The sequence below is a fragment of the Falco rusticolus genome, chromosome 1 (genome assembly GCF_015220075.1).
Source record: "Falco rusticolus isolate bFalRus1 chromosome 1, bFalRus1.pri, whole genome shotgun sequence".
Taxonomy (NCBI): Eukaryota; Metazoa; Chordata; class Aves; order Falconiformes; family Falconidae; genus Falco; species Falco rusticolus.
The window spans coordinates 60,695,024-60,711,285 of record NC_051187.1 but is presented as its reverse complement, the minus strand read 5'-3'; the positions used below and the strand labels follow the sequence as shown (position 1 = coordinate 60,711,285).

General features: G+C 42.7%; 1 protein-coding gene across 7 annotated transcripts in view; it reads right to left on the bottom strand.

Annotated features, from left to right (window-relative positions):
- Nucleotides 1-16,262, bottom strand: part of CSGALNACT1 (chondroitin sulfate N-acetylgalactosaminyltransferase 1) — a 47,695-nt gene continuing 31,433 nt past the window's right edge. For all 7 annotated transcript variants that reach the window (XM_037381376.1, XM_037381366.1, XM_037381386.1 and 4 more), the window contains 6 exons: nucleotides 7,909-8,125; nucleotides 6,608-6,709; nucleotides 5,635-5,813; nucleotides 5,125-5,219; nucleotides 1,945-2,026; nucleotides 1-1,581 (listed from right to left, as the gene is read on the bottom strand). In XM_037381376.1, coding sequence (XP_037237273.1) covers nucleotides 1,298-1,581; nucleotides 1,945-2,026; nucleotides 5,125-5,219; nucleotides 5,635-5,813; nucleotides 6,608-6,709; nucleotides 7,909-8,125 — 959 coding nt within the window. In that variant the 3' untranslated portion in view covers nucleotides 1-1,297. The remainder of the gene's footprint in view (nucleotides 1,582-1,944; nucleotides 2,027-5,124; nucleotides 5,220-5,634; nucleotides 5,814-6,607; nucleotides 6,710-7,908; nucleotides 8,126-16,262) is intronic.

Here is a 16,262-nt window from a genome sequence, read left to right as displayed (position 1 = left end):
TTAAAATTAAATGCTTTATAAGAGCAGTAACTCCTGCTTTCAACAGTTTAAAAATCTATTAAGAAGGAGATTAATTTTTAGGATGCACCTGTAATTATCATACGAGAATTTGCAGGGTCCTGTAAGCCATCACAAAATTTTATTTTGTTAATTACAAAAAGCTTGCTATGTCCTGGGCAAGATTCTATATTTGGTTTAGAAGGAATACTTTGGTATAAAGTCAGAAAATGTTCATCGATTTTGGTATCTGACATGCAGAGTTTAAAGTCTCCTGCTAAATCAGAACTGCAAGTTGATATGTATTTCCTTTTCTTCAGCATGGTAAAGCTTCTGCCTTTCAGCACCCAGGCTGTGTAGAAAAATCACTTCACTTATCTGAACTCACTTCCCATCCACAGGAGACACAGATCTGCAAAGCATTTTCCAAGTGTTGGAAGGCTTTACTGTTTCCTAGTAAGCCTAGGAGTAGAAAACCTGAAGTATGGCAAAATAATTCCCAAGCAAAATCAACTTCATTCAAAAAGAAATCTTGAGATACTTATAATATTCGGAAGCAGAAATACACCATCTAATTCATGTGATACAGACATGGCTCATTGCTTTTGGTTCACTGTCCACAGAAGAGAACAAACACTACCCCTCTAGTGTTTTTGAAACATCAACACTTGACTGGTAGGGCTTTCTCTTTTTGAATTTTAGAAAGCACTTTCTGAGAAAGCCTCTTGTCTCTGAATGAAGCAGGAATACACTGTTAGTTACTGCTGCTGTCCCCCCACCCCAGCCCCTTAAGGGAAAGATTTTTGGTCACTCCAGCTTAACTATCATTAACAACCAGATGTCCTTCTCAGAGCAGGAAGCTCTGTAGTTATTCAGAAATAGCCCTTTTTACATGTCAGATTAGATGTAAAAAATAACTCATTATTATTGGCCCACCAAAGGGTCAATCCTTTAAATAACTGTACACATCTTACAAACATTTTGTCAGAAGAGCACACCCATTCGTTACTGTGAATACCACACTGTAATGTTCATTGTCTCTGTGACCTTGAATCCCATCAAGTGTTCAAGTCTTCCCGAGAAGCAAGTGCTGAACGGTCAGGCTGAGGGAGTATTTAAAAGCCCAATTAAGGAAAAAAAACAGAAGAAGGGAGGAGAAGCACTTTCCCTCATCTTTCTTTTGCTACCATCCTGCTGGATTCTCCGCCCTCTTTCAGTCTCATCTCGTCTTTTCTTGTTAGCAACTCTTCAAGAAAAAACTACAGTCCAATTCAGAGGCTTTTTGCCTCACTTTCTGGCTTCATGTCTTCTTACTGCTCAGTTTCTGTCTGTGCAGGTGTGTCTCAACCTCTTGTTTGAAAACAAGCATCCCAAGCTGTCCGTGAGAAGCTTCATTCATGGCCTTGGACTGCATGCACATTTTGTACTGCTCTGGGGTTAGCTCATCCAGACATTGCTTTTCATGCCACAGATGGAAGAGACCCCTGACAGGTGTTCGGATCACAATGAGGTTGCTGTGAAGGTATTTGCGGTACAGATGTACATCTTCACCACCCCAGCCTTTAATGTCCAGATCAAAGCCACCTGACATAAACAAAATCCAAAACAGAACTAGAAATATGTACTAGTAAACTCAATGCTATTAATTGCACTACAGCTGTTCTCTGGCTCCGGTCAGCCCTCTAAACCAGCTATGTTTTCTGCCAACATCAAAGTTCTGAAATTTCTTAGTTTCAAATCTTTCACTACTAGGCAAAATTGCTTTATTTGTGCTGAGCAGTGCTTGGATTCTGGTAACCTCTATGGCACCTACAAATAGTCTGAACACCTAACCAGAGCACTGCTGCAAATTAGAGCCACAGACACACTGGCCAAGGAAAGGGAAGCTGATAACAATTTGGTATGTTTCAGTAAAAAGGCAGACATATTGGAGTGTATTTTTCTTACCTATATTGATAAAATCAGATCTGTACTGGCAAGTCATCCCAAAACCAAAGTCTCTCCAAAATCCAGTTTCTTTTTTAATAACCTGCAAGGAGGCAAAGGAATGTTTATATGGGAGCAGAAATGTTTTCAGTGTGAGCAGCACAGAAGTCCCTGAACGTGGTCAGAAATAGGAGCAACTTCCCTCTTATTCTTCCCTATGTAAATCCATGGCTGATCCTGAAACAGTTTTTGTAGATATTCATTGCCTGTTTCTGCCCCCCAAAAACAGCCGCATCATTACCTAGCATGGATAAACTCCCTTGATACAGAACTATCAGGTTTCGTTCCACTCCTGCTGTTGTAAATCAAGTGGAGCAATATCACATCACTCTCTGGAGTTTGCTTCTTCACAGGCAAATCCAAAATTGTTAGTTTCTGCTAACAATCCAATGTAAGAAACATAGTGGTAAACCAGGGAAGCCAGACTCTGCTGTAGAGGAGACGGTGGTATCTGGATTGTGGACCACAAGAGCTCTGGAAGAAAACAGTGGTTCTAACCTGATTGCATAGCCGACAGCTTTTTGATTACCTTAATTTTGACAAAAATTAGGAAAGCGGTAAGACTAGTTCTCCATTACAGAACTGCTAAATCAGCTAAACTTGATGTCCAGAAATGTTAGGTGGAGATATACATCCCATAAAAGCCTTTGTAATAATGAATGTTCAGTCTACATTATTGAGATGGACCATGAAAACATGATGTATTACAGATAGAAAATCAGAGCAGTGAGAAACCATGGCTGTCAATTTCAAAAGCAGATATCCAAGTACAGATCCCTAAGGTCCTAAGCCACGTGAGTGACTTGAGAGTGACCTGGTGAGCCATCCGCGAGTTTCAAGGGACAGGGACAGGTATTTAAATCCTTTAAGCAAGTCAGCAGTACTTCACACTTTTGAAGGTCTGGTTACAAACCTACCCCTTGGCAGCTATTTTGAAAAATTTGGCTTCATTTGTGACAAAGTTACGAAGATGAGGAGACAGAATTTCCGTTTCTAGATTTACAAATCCCAGTGTTACCTTTACCAAAAAATTCTTTTCCAAAATAGTCTCTCCTGATTTCTTGTTCATGCCTTCCCTTTTTGTTCATAACCCTTGACACTCCAATGTCTTTTTTTCATTTTACTGCTCGCATTGCTCTCTCTTTTCTCTTTTCTCATTTCTCATTTCTCCTTTCCTTGAAAAAGCAAAGCCACTGCAAAAACCAATTAAAAGGAAACAAGACTGCATCTTTCAGGTCTGTACTAAGAAATCCCCATGATGATGCCCTTACAGTAAGCTACTTCTATGCATTAGCATTATTATTTCCCATTACTGCAAGTGGCTGCTGCACAAATCAAATTATTTCAAAGATTTCTGAAGGCATTTTTTCTCAGCAGCTTGAGTACCAAGACAGAGACCTAACACTGTCTTGTTTTAATGGCACAGATCTGGCCTCATGCCTGAGAACTAATGTGGGCTGAAAATATAAAAATGTACATAAAAATGAGATTGGCAGTACTAATTTAAACCAAGAAGCTTTTCTGACATAAGCATCATATTTTATGATTCAAATATTAGCTATAACTATTTGCAAAATCCTGATAATATACTTTGTGGAATTTATGCTAGCTTGAGAGCTAAACTCTGTTTCATTTCCTAAGCACAGTGCTTACAAGCCTAAGGATCCCTGATGGGCTCTCATCAGAGAGAGAAGAGCTAATATAAATCCCATGGTATTATCAGAACATGTCTCCTCAAGAGAAAAACAACAACCCACAACAGAAAGGATTTTCCAGACTCTTCAGTAACAGACTTTCTAGTTACCTGTTGGATAACACAGGGAGCGGTAGACAAAAAAATATTTTGAATGGACTTTTCAAACTCTCATTCTTGATTTTTCTAGAGTGACTGCACAAGGTGAGGGTAGAGATGACAGAAGACTGGACTCAGACCCCTAGTGATTTTCTTCAGCTGTGACTGTTGCTGGGCTCACAACACCCCTAATTTTTACCTACTGAGAACAACAATCAAAGCTGGGATGCTCTGGGGACAGTGTACAGCCTGGGACAGGATGAACCCTGACAGGTGCAGTGCCTGGCAGTAAGAGGGGCAGCTGTGGCAGGCTGGGACCTGACCCAGAGGAACTGAATGAAACTGCATAGTTGGCTGATGCTTCAATTTGAAAATTCAGCCACTTAACAGAACTAGCGGGAAGAGACCTGTGACCTGCTGACTCTGGAGAGAAGCGAGTGTGGAGGGTGTGGATAAATGGAAAGCCACCACTTGGATCACTCCTTCAGCTTCAAGACAATGCAATGCCACAGCACAAGAGAATGGAGAATAGCATCTGCAGCAATGCCAAGCAATAGCAATAGCTCTGCCACTAGCACTGATCTGAACCTCTAGTCTGCGTACTCTGCTTCTTCCTCACAACAGCTTCCTCTTCATCAAGGAGATTCACCTGGGTCCAACTAGATTTTTAATCTTATGTCTTATGGTGATGGTTTTACAAATCTTTGTTCTCATATCAAAGATAAGCAGGTGAGATGGAAATCAGTGGAGTTATGCTGTGTTATATCCATGCCAGATTAAAGCCAGAAGGGGCAGCTCCAAAAATGTCATTTGACTCTGAGACAATGTGGTACGCTTCAGAAAGTTTAGTCATGAACTGTGGGATGGGAAAAGCCATTGTAAGTGTTCAAGTGGGGGAATAACTGTGACAGTCCCCAGTATTCTGTTTTCACTGACTTTCTAAGGGTAACTATGCTTTTTACAAATGTCAGCTCTTCAAGATGCAAGCAAAAAAACTATTCAGTGCAAGGAAGACATGAGAGCAAGATCAGGGACTATGATCCCAAGACGGCAAACCATGGAGGAATTGTTTGCTAATTAGAAAACCCCTTCTGGTAGAGAAGCAGACACAGTTTAAATTCTTAGTTTCCATGTATAAAACACCAAACCAGGGTTAAAATAAATGGTACTAAGATACCTCCCTGAGATACTTAACTGCAAGAACTCACAGTAAGGTGACTGCTGTGTGACACTGCCTGTGTGGTAGTCACTGTGCACAAGGAATACGGAAATGCTACTCAAGAGCACAAGTACCTTTAAAAAATACTGTGTCCAAATAAAAGCAGACATTCAGAGAAGCATGTACTTACCAGCTGCTGTTCTAAAGATGGGATGGAATCATGGTGGCCATAAATTATACTGGGGTTATACTGGCTGAAGAGAACAGGATAAAACACCTTCTTCCCTGGAAATGACAATTGGTTATTTTTTTTAAAAACTGTATAGAACACACTTCTCTCTCACACAAGATGCTGTCTAGGCCAGACCAAATCCAGACAAAGTCACACTTGTTTTGGACTGAGCCTATGTTCTTTGCATGAGAATGTGAATATAAGGATATAATTAACAAAAGATCCTGTTTCAGAAAGCACCGGTGCTGAAGGCAAGAAATTCAATCACAGTGGGAGCGGGAGCGTCATAACTTTTCAAAAGCCAACCAGCAATGGAATTTTTATACATGTCTTAATTAGTCCTGTGAGTTTCAAGAATGATCTACAGCAGTTTCGTTACCAACTCAAAGGCGAGAATACTCTGGTGAAGGCTGTTACACAATAGGTAAAAACCTGTTGAAAGATAATACACTTCATGAGTATCAGTACCTGGCTGTGTGTTCAATCTACAGGAGTTCAGGAATTCAGCTGTGAAGTATATGTCCACGTCACAAAAAAAGAGAACAACATTGTTTCCTTTCCAAAATCGAGCACCAACATCTAATCCTTTGCCCCTGGAAAATTCTTCATTCAGCTGGATGAAGGTGAAGTTCTTGAAGTTGGCTGACCTAGAAGAAGGAAAATATTCAGCAACTTACCCTGTCCTTCCAGGTGTTAATAGAAGGGTGGGGCAGGAACCCAATATGAAACAATTCACCTAGAAATCCATAGTCTCACAGAGAGCAGTTTGAGGGAAGACATGTCCTCTTCTAGTCTTGAGATTTCCACTATATCTACATTCAAAGCTGGATTTGTGCACTCCTATGCTAGCATTTCTATCACAGACATTTTTCGGGCACACATCACAAAAATCCCCACAAGGCTTAGATGGACAAAAATATCTTTAGTAGGCAAATATAACATACCTGTGGTTGTACTACTGTATCTATACAAGGGTCTTCTTCCCACGTGGAGATGATAACAAAAGGCTACATTGCCACATGATCTTGACAACACAGCTATGCAAGCAAACACGATAGACCAAACCTGGCCAAAAGCATCTAGTTCCTTGTGCTCTACCAGTCTGCACCTGCCTTTGGAAGTCAACTTTCAGTCCTAACAGTTAAGCCACTTTCAAAAGCACTAAAGAAGTTACCAGTGTGAAAAAAAAAAAAAAAAGAAAGCAAGCTGCACAGAAGCAAATTCAGTAAAATCTCTGCGGTTCTAAAAACCAACATCACAAAACCACAGATATGGGGCTCAGGGTAACACCATTTTTATCTGACACAAAAGAAAGCAAGCTGTTTTCTCCAGTACAGTTTAGAACTTTGTGGCACAACTATGAGTTTGGACAGCTACCTGGTCTCCAATTCATGGTACAATTCCTGTGCATGAACAGCACGTCACCTATTTAGGTACTTACTTGGAGGTATTTTCAAGTATTGATTTGACTTCATTCATTTGTTCTTTCCCGAAGTAAACTACAGTGAGGTGAATTCTCCCATCCTGCTGCATGCCCATTTCCCTAGAGAATAGAGACAAATTTGTGACTTGTCCCAGAAGATAGTTTTCTTCAATAACCTGCACCTACTGGGGAAGGCAGAGTAGGGTGAACCTTGGAAGGCATTCCTGAGGGCACAATTCACTGACAGAGATCCTGGTCCTGATAAAAGGGCTCACTGCCTCTTGTCAGATGGGACAGAAGACTATCTTTCAGGCAGATTAGGAAAAAACTCTCTAAGTAGTGTTTGTTATATTAATAGGAGGACTCTGTTAAAACAGCCCATCCAGCTCAGCAGTAACTCCAGCACTTAGGAGAATATGAGAAGGGGAATTTTAAAGAAGCTATACATACCCTACCTGTTAACCTTCATTTTTTGTAACAGATATTCCAGAGGATCTTTGGCATTCTGCTATGAAACATTTACTAAAATCTGAGTATCAACCAGAGATCAAGCCAGTAGCCTAAGGGTAGGACTAATCTGAACAAATGCTAGACATCATGCCTCACTTCCACAAAGTTTAGTCAGCAAGGGTTCATCTATAATCAGCAGAGAAATCAGCATGACCAGAGGGTAATTTCTCCCATCTTAAACCAAGCGTCTATCAGATGGCTAATTTAGACAAGGAGCCTATTTTTAGGTGGCTGTAATTAGGCAAAACAAATCCAATTGTAAAAGTCAGTATCTGTTGCTAACAGTCTTTTCTGGGCAGCTATTTAAACTACATCTCAATTACATTCTCTCTCCAAACATCATCTCCGTGCTGAAAAATAAAATAAATTTAAAAGCAACTATTTCTGTTGTTCAAATACATTTCCTTCTTGCCTTTTACTGCCTTAATTTTTTCACTAATAGGCCTTGGCAAAGTGTCTGGAAGCACTAATTCCCTTTTTCCTTAGAAATGTTGCTTTACAGCTAATGGCAGTAAATTCTCATGTTGCCACAGTCACATGTGCCCCAACAAAACAGACTGAGACACATAAGCCAGGTACATACAAACCAGAAATCCTGATGACAGGAATATAATTGCTTTTACTGCTAATCACAATGCATTAAGCAGCCAAATGCCTTTCAGTCTCTATAATCTTAAAAATTACTTAGTGGCACAATGAAACGTTATGTGAAAGTAACATGATTTTTACTGAGTGAGGCCTTAATAACTCCTGAAATTGCATCTTTCCAAGCAAGAAAAAGCAAAGGCAGCACTGGAACGGAAACCCACCTGAAATTCTGCATGAATTGCCGAAATTTGCTGGCTCTCTTGGCCAATGGCACGATGACATTAATGAGTGTGTCAGCCATATTGACATTTTCATGTTTCACTTTCATTACAGGACCAAATGGCCGGAATAAAACAATCTTCTTGAACTGATGTTTTGTGTCTCCTTTGAAAGACAGCTCATACAATGTGCCTTTGTCTTTTTCTGTGCGGTAGATCCCTTTGTGAAAACAAAAGAGAAGAGGTTTTGGATTAAAGTTGGGCTTCTGGGGAAAAAAAAGGTGCAGTTATCATGTGTTACACCTAAGCTGAAAAGGCAGAAGAGGCATGAGGTACTTACTTTTAAGCCAGCACACAATGTGCCACCACTTGAAGGAGGCTGTCACTCTGGCAGGGACACAGCCCTGGGTTGCAGGAGCTATTTGGTATTCTTACAGGCACATTCCTAGGCTTGGCTGAGTTGCAAACCCCTGAAGGTTACCAATTGCTCACACTCAGAATAACCCAGCAGACATACTGTCCTTATTTTTCAGACTGCTCCAACTGCACACTGCAGGCATGCATGGTAATGGTGATGAAGAGAGACTGCGAAAGGCAGCCTACCTCTCTGCAATATGAATTATTAGGCCATCTCCCAGAAAAGCAATTTCCTGATGAGCACATTCATTTCCTCCTCTCTGGGAGGTTCTGTGGAAAGTCCCCTAATAAAACTATGTAACCAGGCCCCAGCAGCCATCAACTTCACCCACTGCCAATCAGGAAAAAAACTCTCCTGTTACTCAGTTTTCAAGGGACTTTTATTTCCTTTGTGGCAACGATGCCCAGTCCTGCACAAGGAATGGTCTGCAAGGACGACACTATGGACTTTGTCAGAGGTTAGACCCAGGGCACAATCCTGCATTAGACAGTCTTCAGGGATATTTAATTCATACAAGCATATACTTATTTCCTTTATGGAATAAACTTTTAACATACTTGATGAGTAAAATTGGTCCCATGCTGAGGGCTGGCATGAACTATAAAAGTATTGGTCATGCCCCGCCAAAACACTATTCTGATACCTTAAATGAAATTAAGTTGGCAAAAAGGCTATAGGTTTTACCCCCTCTAAATGACACTTCAGTCCCTACAGTGCATACTGAAATAATCTGTTGGGAATCTGTTATGGGCCACCCACCCAGGATGAAGAGACAGATGAAATATTCCACAAGCAGCTGGGAGAAGTCTCACGATCGCCAGCCCTGCACAGCCAGTCAGGGAGTCAGCCAGGGGGATGCCCCGCGGGACCTGCTGTTTACAAACAGGGAAGGACTCGGGTTCGATGTGGTGGTCAAAGGACATCCTGGGCACAGTGACCATGAGATGACAGAGTTTTTGACTCTCAGAGAAGTAAGGAGGGGGGTCAGCGAAATCCACTTTGGACTTCCAGGGGGGCAACTCTGGCCCGTTTAGGAGCCTGGTTGACTGTCCCTTGGGAGGCAGTCCTGAAGGGCCGAGGGCACCAGGAAGGCTGCACGTTCTCCAAGGAAGTCTTACAGGCACAGCAGCAGGTCGTCCCCATGTGCAGAAGGATGAGCCGGCGGGGAAGACTGGCCTGGCTGAACAGAGAGCTCTGGCTGGAACTCAGGGGAAGAAGGAGAGTCTGGCACCTTTGGCAGAAGGGGCAGGCAGCTCCGGAGGACTGTAAGGATGTCACAAGCTTATGCAGGGCAAAGATCAGAGGTGAAAAGCCAGCTAGAACCTGGGCTGGTTGCTGCCATAAAAGGTAACGAAAAATGTTTTTACAAATACATTAGAAACAAAAGGAGGGCCAAGGATAACGTGCATCCTTTCCTGGATGCTGGGGGTGGGGGGGGAACATTACCACCAGGAAAAGGCTGAGGTACTTAATGCTTTCTTTGCCTCAGTCTTTAACAGCAAGACCAGCAAGTACCCTCTGGGTACTCAGCCCCCTGAGCTGGAAGGCAGAGACGAGGAGCAGAATGAAATCCCCACAGCCCAGGAGGAAACAGTTAGTGACCTGCTGCTTCACTTAGACATGAATAGGTCTATGGAGCCAGATGGGATCCACCCGGGGGTACTGAGGGAGCTGGTGGAGGAGCTCACCAAGCCACTCTCCATCATTTATCAGCAGTCCTGGCTAACTGGGGAGGTCCCAGAAGACTGGAGGTTAGCCAGTGTGACACCCATCTACAAAAAGGGCAGGAAGGAGGATCCAGGGAGCTACAGGCCTGTCAGCCTGGCCTCAGTGCTGGGGAAGGTTATGGAGCAGACCAGCCTGAGTGCCATCATGCAGCACATGCAGGACAACCAGGGGATCAGTCCCAGCCAGCGTGGGGTTATGAAAGGCAGGTCCTGCCTGACAAACCTGATCTCCTTCTATGACAAGATGACCTGCCTAGTGGATGAGGGAAAGGCTGTGGATGTTGTCTACTTAGACCTTAGGAAAGCCTTTGACACCATCTCCCACCGCATTCTCTTGGAGAAACTGGCTGCTCATAGCTTAGATGTACTCTGTGCTGGGTTAAAAGCTGGCTGGGTGGCTGAGCCCAAGGAGTGGTGGTGAATGGAGTTACTTCCAGCTGGTGTCTGGACACAAGCAGCATTCCCCAGGGCTCAGTACTGGGGCCAGTCCTGTTTAACAACTTTATCAACGATCTGGACAGAGGGATCAAGTGCACCATCAGTAAGTTTGTAGATGACACCAAGTTACAGAGGAGTGTTGATCTGCTTGAGGGTAGGAAGGCTCCGCAGAGGTCAGGCTGGACAGCGGGGCCAAGGCCAACTCTATGGAGTTCAACAAGGAGAAGTGCCAGGTCCTGCACTTGGGTCACACCAACCCCACACAGCGCTACAGGCTTGGGGCAGAGCGGCTGGAAAGCTGCCCGGGGGAAAAGGACCTGGAGGTGCTGGCTGACAGCCGGCTGAACATGAGCCAGCAGTGTGTGTGTCCAGTGTGCCCAGGTGGCCAAGGAGGCCAACAGCATCCTGACTTGTATCCAAAACAGTGTGGCCAGCAGGACTAGGGCAGTGGTCGTTCCCCTGTAGTCGGCACTGGTGAGGCCACACTTCAAATACTGTGTTCAGTTTTGGGCCACTGCAAGAGGGACATTTTGATGCTGGAGCGTGTCCAGAGAAGGAAAACGAGGCTGGTGAAGGGTCTAGAGCACAAGTCTTATGAAAGGCAGCTGAAGGAACTGGGGTTGTTTAGTCTGGAGAACAGGAGGCTCAGGGGGGACCTTATTGCTCTCTACAACTGCCTAAAAGGAGGTTGTAGACAGGTGGGGGTTGGTCTCTTCTCCCACATAACAAGCAATAGGACAAGAGGAAATGGCCTCAAGTTGCACCAGGGGAGGTTTAGATTGCATATTAGGAAAACTTTCTTCACTGAAAGGGTGGTGAAGCATTGGAACAGGCTGCCCAGGGAGATTGTGGACTCACCACTCCTAGAAGTGTTTAAAAAACACATAAGATGCAGTGCTTAAGGACATGGTTTAGTGGCGGACTTGGCAGTCCTGGGTTAATGGTTGGACTTGATGATCTTAAAGGTCTTTTTCCAACGTAAAAGATTCTCTGATTCTATAAAGCTTTTTCATAGTTTGATCTGTTAGGTTTAAGAAGGAATAATTAAATGTTAATTCTAACTACTTGTTAAACCACTGTAAATATCCTAACAACTTCATCAGTAGAAGAGTATAGTTGCATTGTCTTCCATTGCTTACAGAAACTCAAGAGACAAGCAAAATATGTCTGGAAAAAAACTCCTACGCTTGACTTGTTTCTTCTTTTTTTCTCTCCCCAACTGGTTTTGAAGGACAGCTTGATGAAAATACTGGTTTTTGGGGTTTTGTTTGTTTTTGTTTTTTTTTTTTAAATTCTTAGTCATTCCTTGATATGTAACATCGCTGTGCATCTAACCCATAGACTGACAGTTCTGCCTATAATTCTTGTGAAGGTCTGGGTCAAAGGTTTCTTTGTACAGCAGCGTAACATAAGCTCTTAATCTTGTATTGTAGCTTTTACATTGGTATGCCCAGAACATCTGAAAGATTAATGAGGTGTGATTTTATCTGGCCAGGTTCTGTGCACTCTCTTATCTTCACTATCACTCCATAAGTGTTTTATTTTTAATGAACACTTCAGTTGGTTAATACTATATGCAGATTTACTGATCTGTTATTCACTTCATGTTTTATTTTTAATATAAGCTGATTCAACAAATACTCCAATCCTGCCTCCAGCATAATGGATTAATCTAGTGAGACAGCAGTTCCATCATTCTTGTACTGCTAGTCTTTTAAAGCCGTGCCCTTGAATTCCCCTAGCTTTTTCGATACAGTCTGCCCAAGGTGCAGACCATGAACTACATCTGTGACTGAACTTGAGCCTGCACTTGAGATCATCTGAATGGTGACCTAATAGTCCCTGCATTTCCTTCTCCTGGTGGCCAGAGAATGGAAATCTGCACCTTTGAATTCTGCTCACCCATTTATTCTTACAGAGAGCCTGCTGATGGTCCAAGTGTGTTGCTGGGAGCGCTCATTTACTCAGGCACTTTTTGAACACAAGTCTTGCCAAGGAAGTTAGTATTGTGGAAGGTTAAGGTAGCCTTTTGACATTAAACTGAACAGAAATCTATATTAAATCTGATTTGCATTTTCTCTAGAGAGAAATACATAGGACTGTTTCACATGTTTGACAGCAAAGTGACATTTTTCATAACAAAGACCCAAATTAAATTAACCAATTTAATAGTATCTGCCATGCAACATCTCAAAGTCTTTGCTTCCACACCCTTTTCTACTCCAGACAAGAAACAATGACTCCACTTCCCCAGAGATATGTAGCCCATTTGTGGAATAAAGGAAGCTTTGCCAAATAAGCAAGAAACACCTTCAGAGCAGAAAGTACATTGTGACCCAAGGTGTCCCTCCTAGTGCTATACACACATCAACAGAGGCTGCTTCTAACTCTGCAGTTTTGTTCTTGTTGAGAACTTCTACTACAGCTAAAAACAAGCAACTTAGGTGAAGGCAAGGTTCCCTTGCACAAAATGGTAATCCAAGAATTTATAATCCTCACATACCATCTTGAAGAGAACTGTATGCAAGTTTAATGCATGTAATTAAATACGGTTATTCTTGACGCACATTTAAACCATTTGTTTTCCTTTTTGAAGTATCTTCTTTCCTTTTTAAAATATCTTCGAAGCAGAGAACAAAGTGATTTGCCCAAGGTTAGGCAGTGAGCCTTGGAAATGAGCCTGAATGTCTTGAGTCAGTCTGGGGACTCGCCCAGCAGAACATCCTGCCTTTCACAAGATTTTTTCATTTCCAAAGGTGCTACTTCACTTGTGCCATCAGGACTTATTATGATACAGAAAGATCATCAAGCAGCCTCATTTCTAAGAGATGAGCTACAAGGAGGGGAAAAAAGTAGTCTCAAAAAAGTAAAACAAAAAACCTTTTCCTGAAAACGTTTTTCCTGAAATGAAAGCCTCGGAAAGGGTAGATGTTCACTATAAAAGAAGGTTAATTGATCATCTATTGCTTCCATTACAGCAGCTGCATTTCAGAATATGCACCATTCCTTTCAGAAACAAGGAGAAAAGTCAAAGCCTTTGGAAACCTAACGTAAAAAAGTGAACAGGAGCTTTGGATCAGCAGAGACACAGGTGCTGAAATGAAGTAAAAGGGCAAGTGAGAAGCAAAACCACATCTGGGCTGAAGGGTTGACTAAAGCGCTGTAAGTGTCCAGTCTTCAGGGCAGCAATTCCCAGGGCTCTCTATACCTGATCTCTATTCAACAAGGCAGGCAAACAAGTTTCAGACACGTGGAACTGATAACTAGCCAACAGCCATGCAACCTTAACAAAACACTGTTGAGTAGATGACAATTTTAGGCCGTTCCACAGAACAGATCATATGTTTCAGGTCTTCCACTATTAACAGAAACACTCCCTGGACCTGTGCTCACTACTTATATTCTATTGGACGTTGTAGGAACCACTATTAGGATCTACCAGCATTCATTGTCCCCATTTTAACTCAATATTATGGTGGTCATCTCACTACACATGCAGTAAAATACAACACCTTATCCTTTAAAGAAGAGCATCACCCTTTCTCCCAATAAGCTTCCAGGGCAAAACTGCATCAGGTAGCCCACCACCAGTAGCTATCAATTTGAGAAAGCAAAGCTATTCCTCTTCATTTGTCTCCAAGACCTTATTTAAAATGCCAGTCACTAGACAGCCACATACTTTAGGTAGGAAAACTTATGATACAGCATATTTGACAGTGCCATGGCAGGGCATTTCTGAAGCAATCGGGGATTTTTTGGAACTGTTCCTGTTGGGAAAGAATATCACCAGACAGTGATTACATTCACTTATGGAACACACTACTCAGGCTTGTCAGTGAAATATTGGAATAAAAATTCCAAATTATCATCTCCATCTTTGAGAAAATGAATTACTTCCCAATCTATTCAGCTTTGCTGCCATTTACATAAATTAATGACCAGAGCTGTTATTCTGCCCACTGAGCAACTGGCTTTCTATTGGAAACAGAAAATTCCTTTGCCTGCTTATAATACACAGAAATTTCTCATCTTTTCCATGCTGTTTCTTACTAACTCCTCGTGGCAGAAAACCACTGAACTTGGTATACAAGTGGAAGGAATAAGGGGGAGAGGGGAGGATTATAGCAGCTGAACAGCTCAAGTGCCTCTGTGAAGAAACAAGCAGAACAGCAGCCAGACGGATACGTTTCGGGCCCCAGGGAGAAGGTGTGGTTCTCCTAGTTTTGAATAAGAAAAAATGGAAAATTCCACCACATGTCTCCTGGAAGGAGAACTGTCTGAGAATTCTATCCAAATTTCATGTAACAGCAAATCTGCTGAGAAGGAGTTTAGCTCAGATGTAAGATACTAGGGTCACAGTCTAATTCCCACGCACAAGTGGTTCTGTCTAGAAACTGCAGAGGATGCAACACTTATTTTAAGAGATCCCAGCCACAGAGACAAAACGATTCTCCCTAAATGTAAGAAATGTTTGAAGAAATATTTTCCCTCTGCAAAGACAAGAATAAAGGCACAAAATGGAAAAGAGGAAGACATCCAGACCCTAATCAAATTTATTGCACTCACCACCACCCTGCCTGTTGGAATGTTAGTAATGAACTAATACTGATAGCAGATACCAGATGTGACCCACAAGAACAGAAAAATCCACAGAAGAGGCCCAAAACAAACAAGAATAACTTGTATCACTCTATATGCTAGTAAGACTCAGGATCAGCAACATGCTTGAGTAAAGCCAGTGTCATAGGCTTTGCTGAGCAGGGCAGCAACAAAGACACAAGTCTCACGTATCAAGGGCAGCCGTTCAGGTTTTGCATTCTGTCTCTGACCCCAATTACCTGATTTTCATTTCAGTACATCCCTCCACCTGCTCAACCTTAAGATGAGGGCAGTAGCCCACCTTTAACATATGAGATGCATACAGCTTTTGCGTGCTGTTACTGCTAAAGCAGCTGGAAGACAAAAAGCTTACAGGATTGAGGGTACTACCCAGTGCAGACCTAAGCCACACCTCCCAGAAAGCTCCAGCTACCCTGGGCAGTTCCAGAAAATGAAAACAGCTGGCTTTGCTGGCTGGTAACACCACTCACAGTTGCTGTGTTGCTGGATTGGTACAAAGCTGCCAGAAGCTGCCATGGAATCCAGCCTGTTACTAACTTGTTGTGTAGGCAGTGGCACCTGCAGAGCACTGTCCCCAAAATAAGTTCTGAGTTCAAACCATACTTGAAATGTACAACTGGAATAGAAAACTCAGTCCTCTCTTCTGCTCAAGTTATACAGAGCAATGATTTGTTTGTGCTTTGATCCACAGTTTTGGATGTTCTCAGAGAATGGAGGATGGGGGAAAGAGACTGAGAAGAGATGACAGAGACTTTCAAAAGAACTCTGCAGGGAAATCTGCCTAGTCAGCTCTTTGTTTACAACCCTGATGCATGGATCCCTGCATTTGCAAACAAATCAGTTTGCACTGCTGAGTAAGAATGAGAATTTCTTACCTTGCCCCTACAGAACCAAAGGCCTGCCCTGCCGGGGAGGACACAAGGAAGGTTTCTTGAGCTGAGACTGAGCTGTACACAGGGCTCCAGTTTCTTGATCTCCAAGTTATGTGCAGGGCTTCCTCCCTCTGGAGTACTTCACCATGTATGTGAAAGCCAGCAAGGCCATTAGTGCATGAATAACCTCCACAGACCAGCACTGCAGTGTGCGTCCCTTCCCCATGCCTTTCCGGACACCAGATTCTGTTTTGTTCCCCAAGGACAGCACTAGTACCCAGA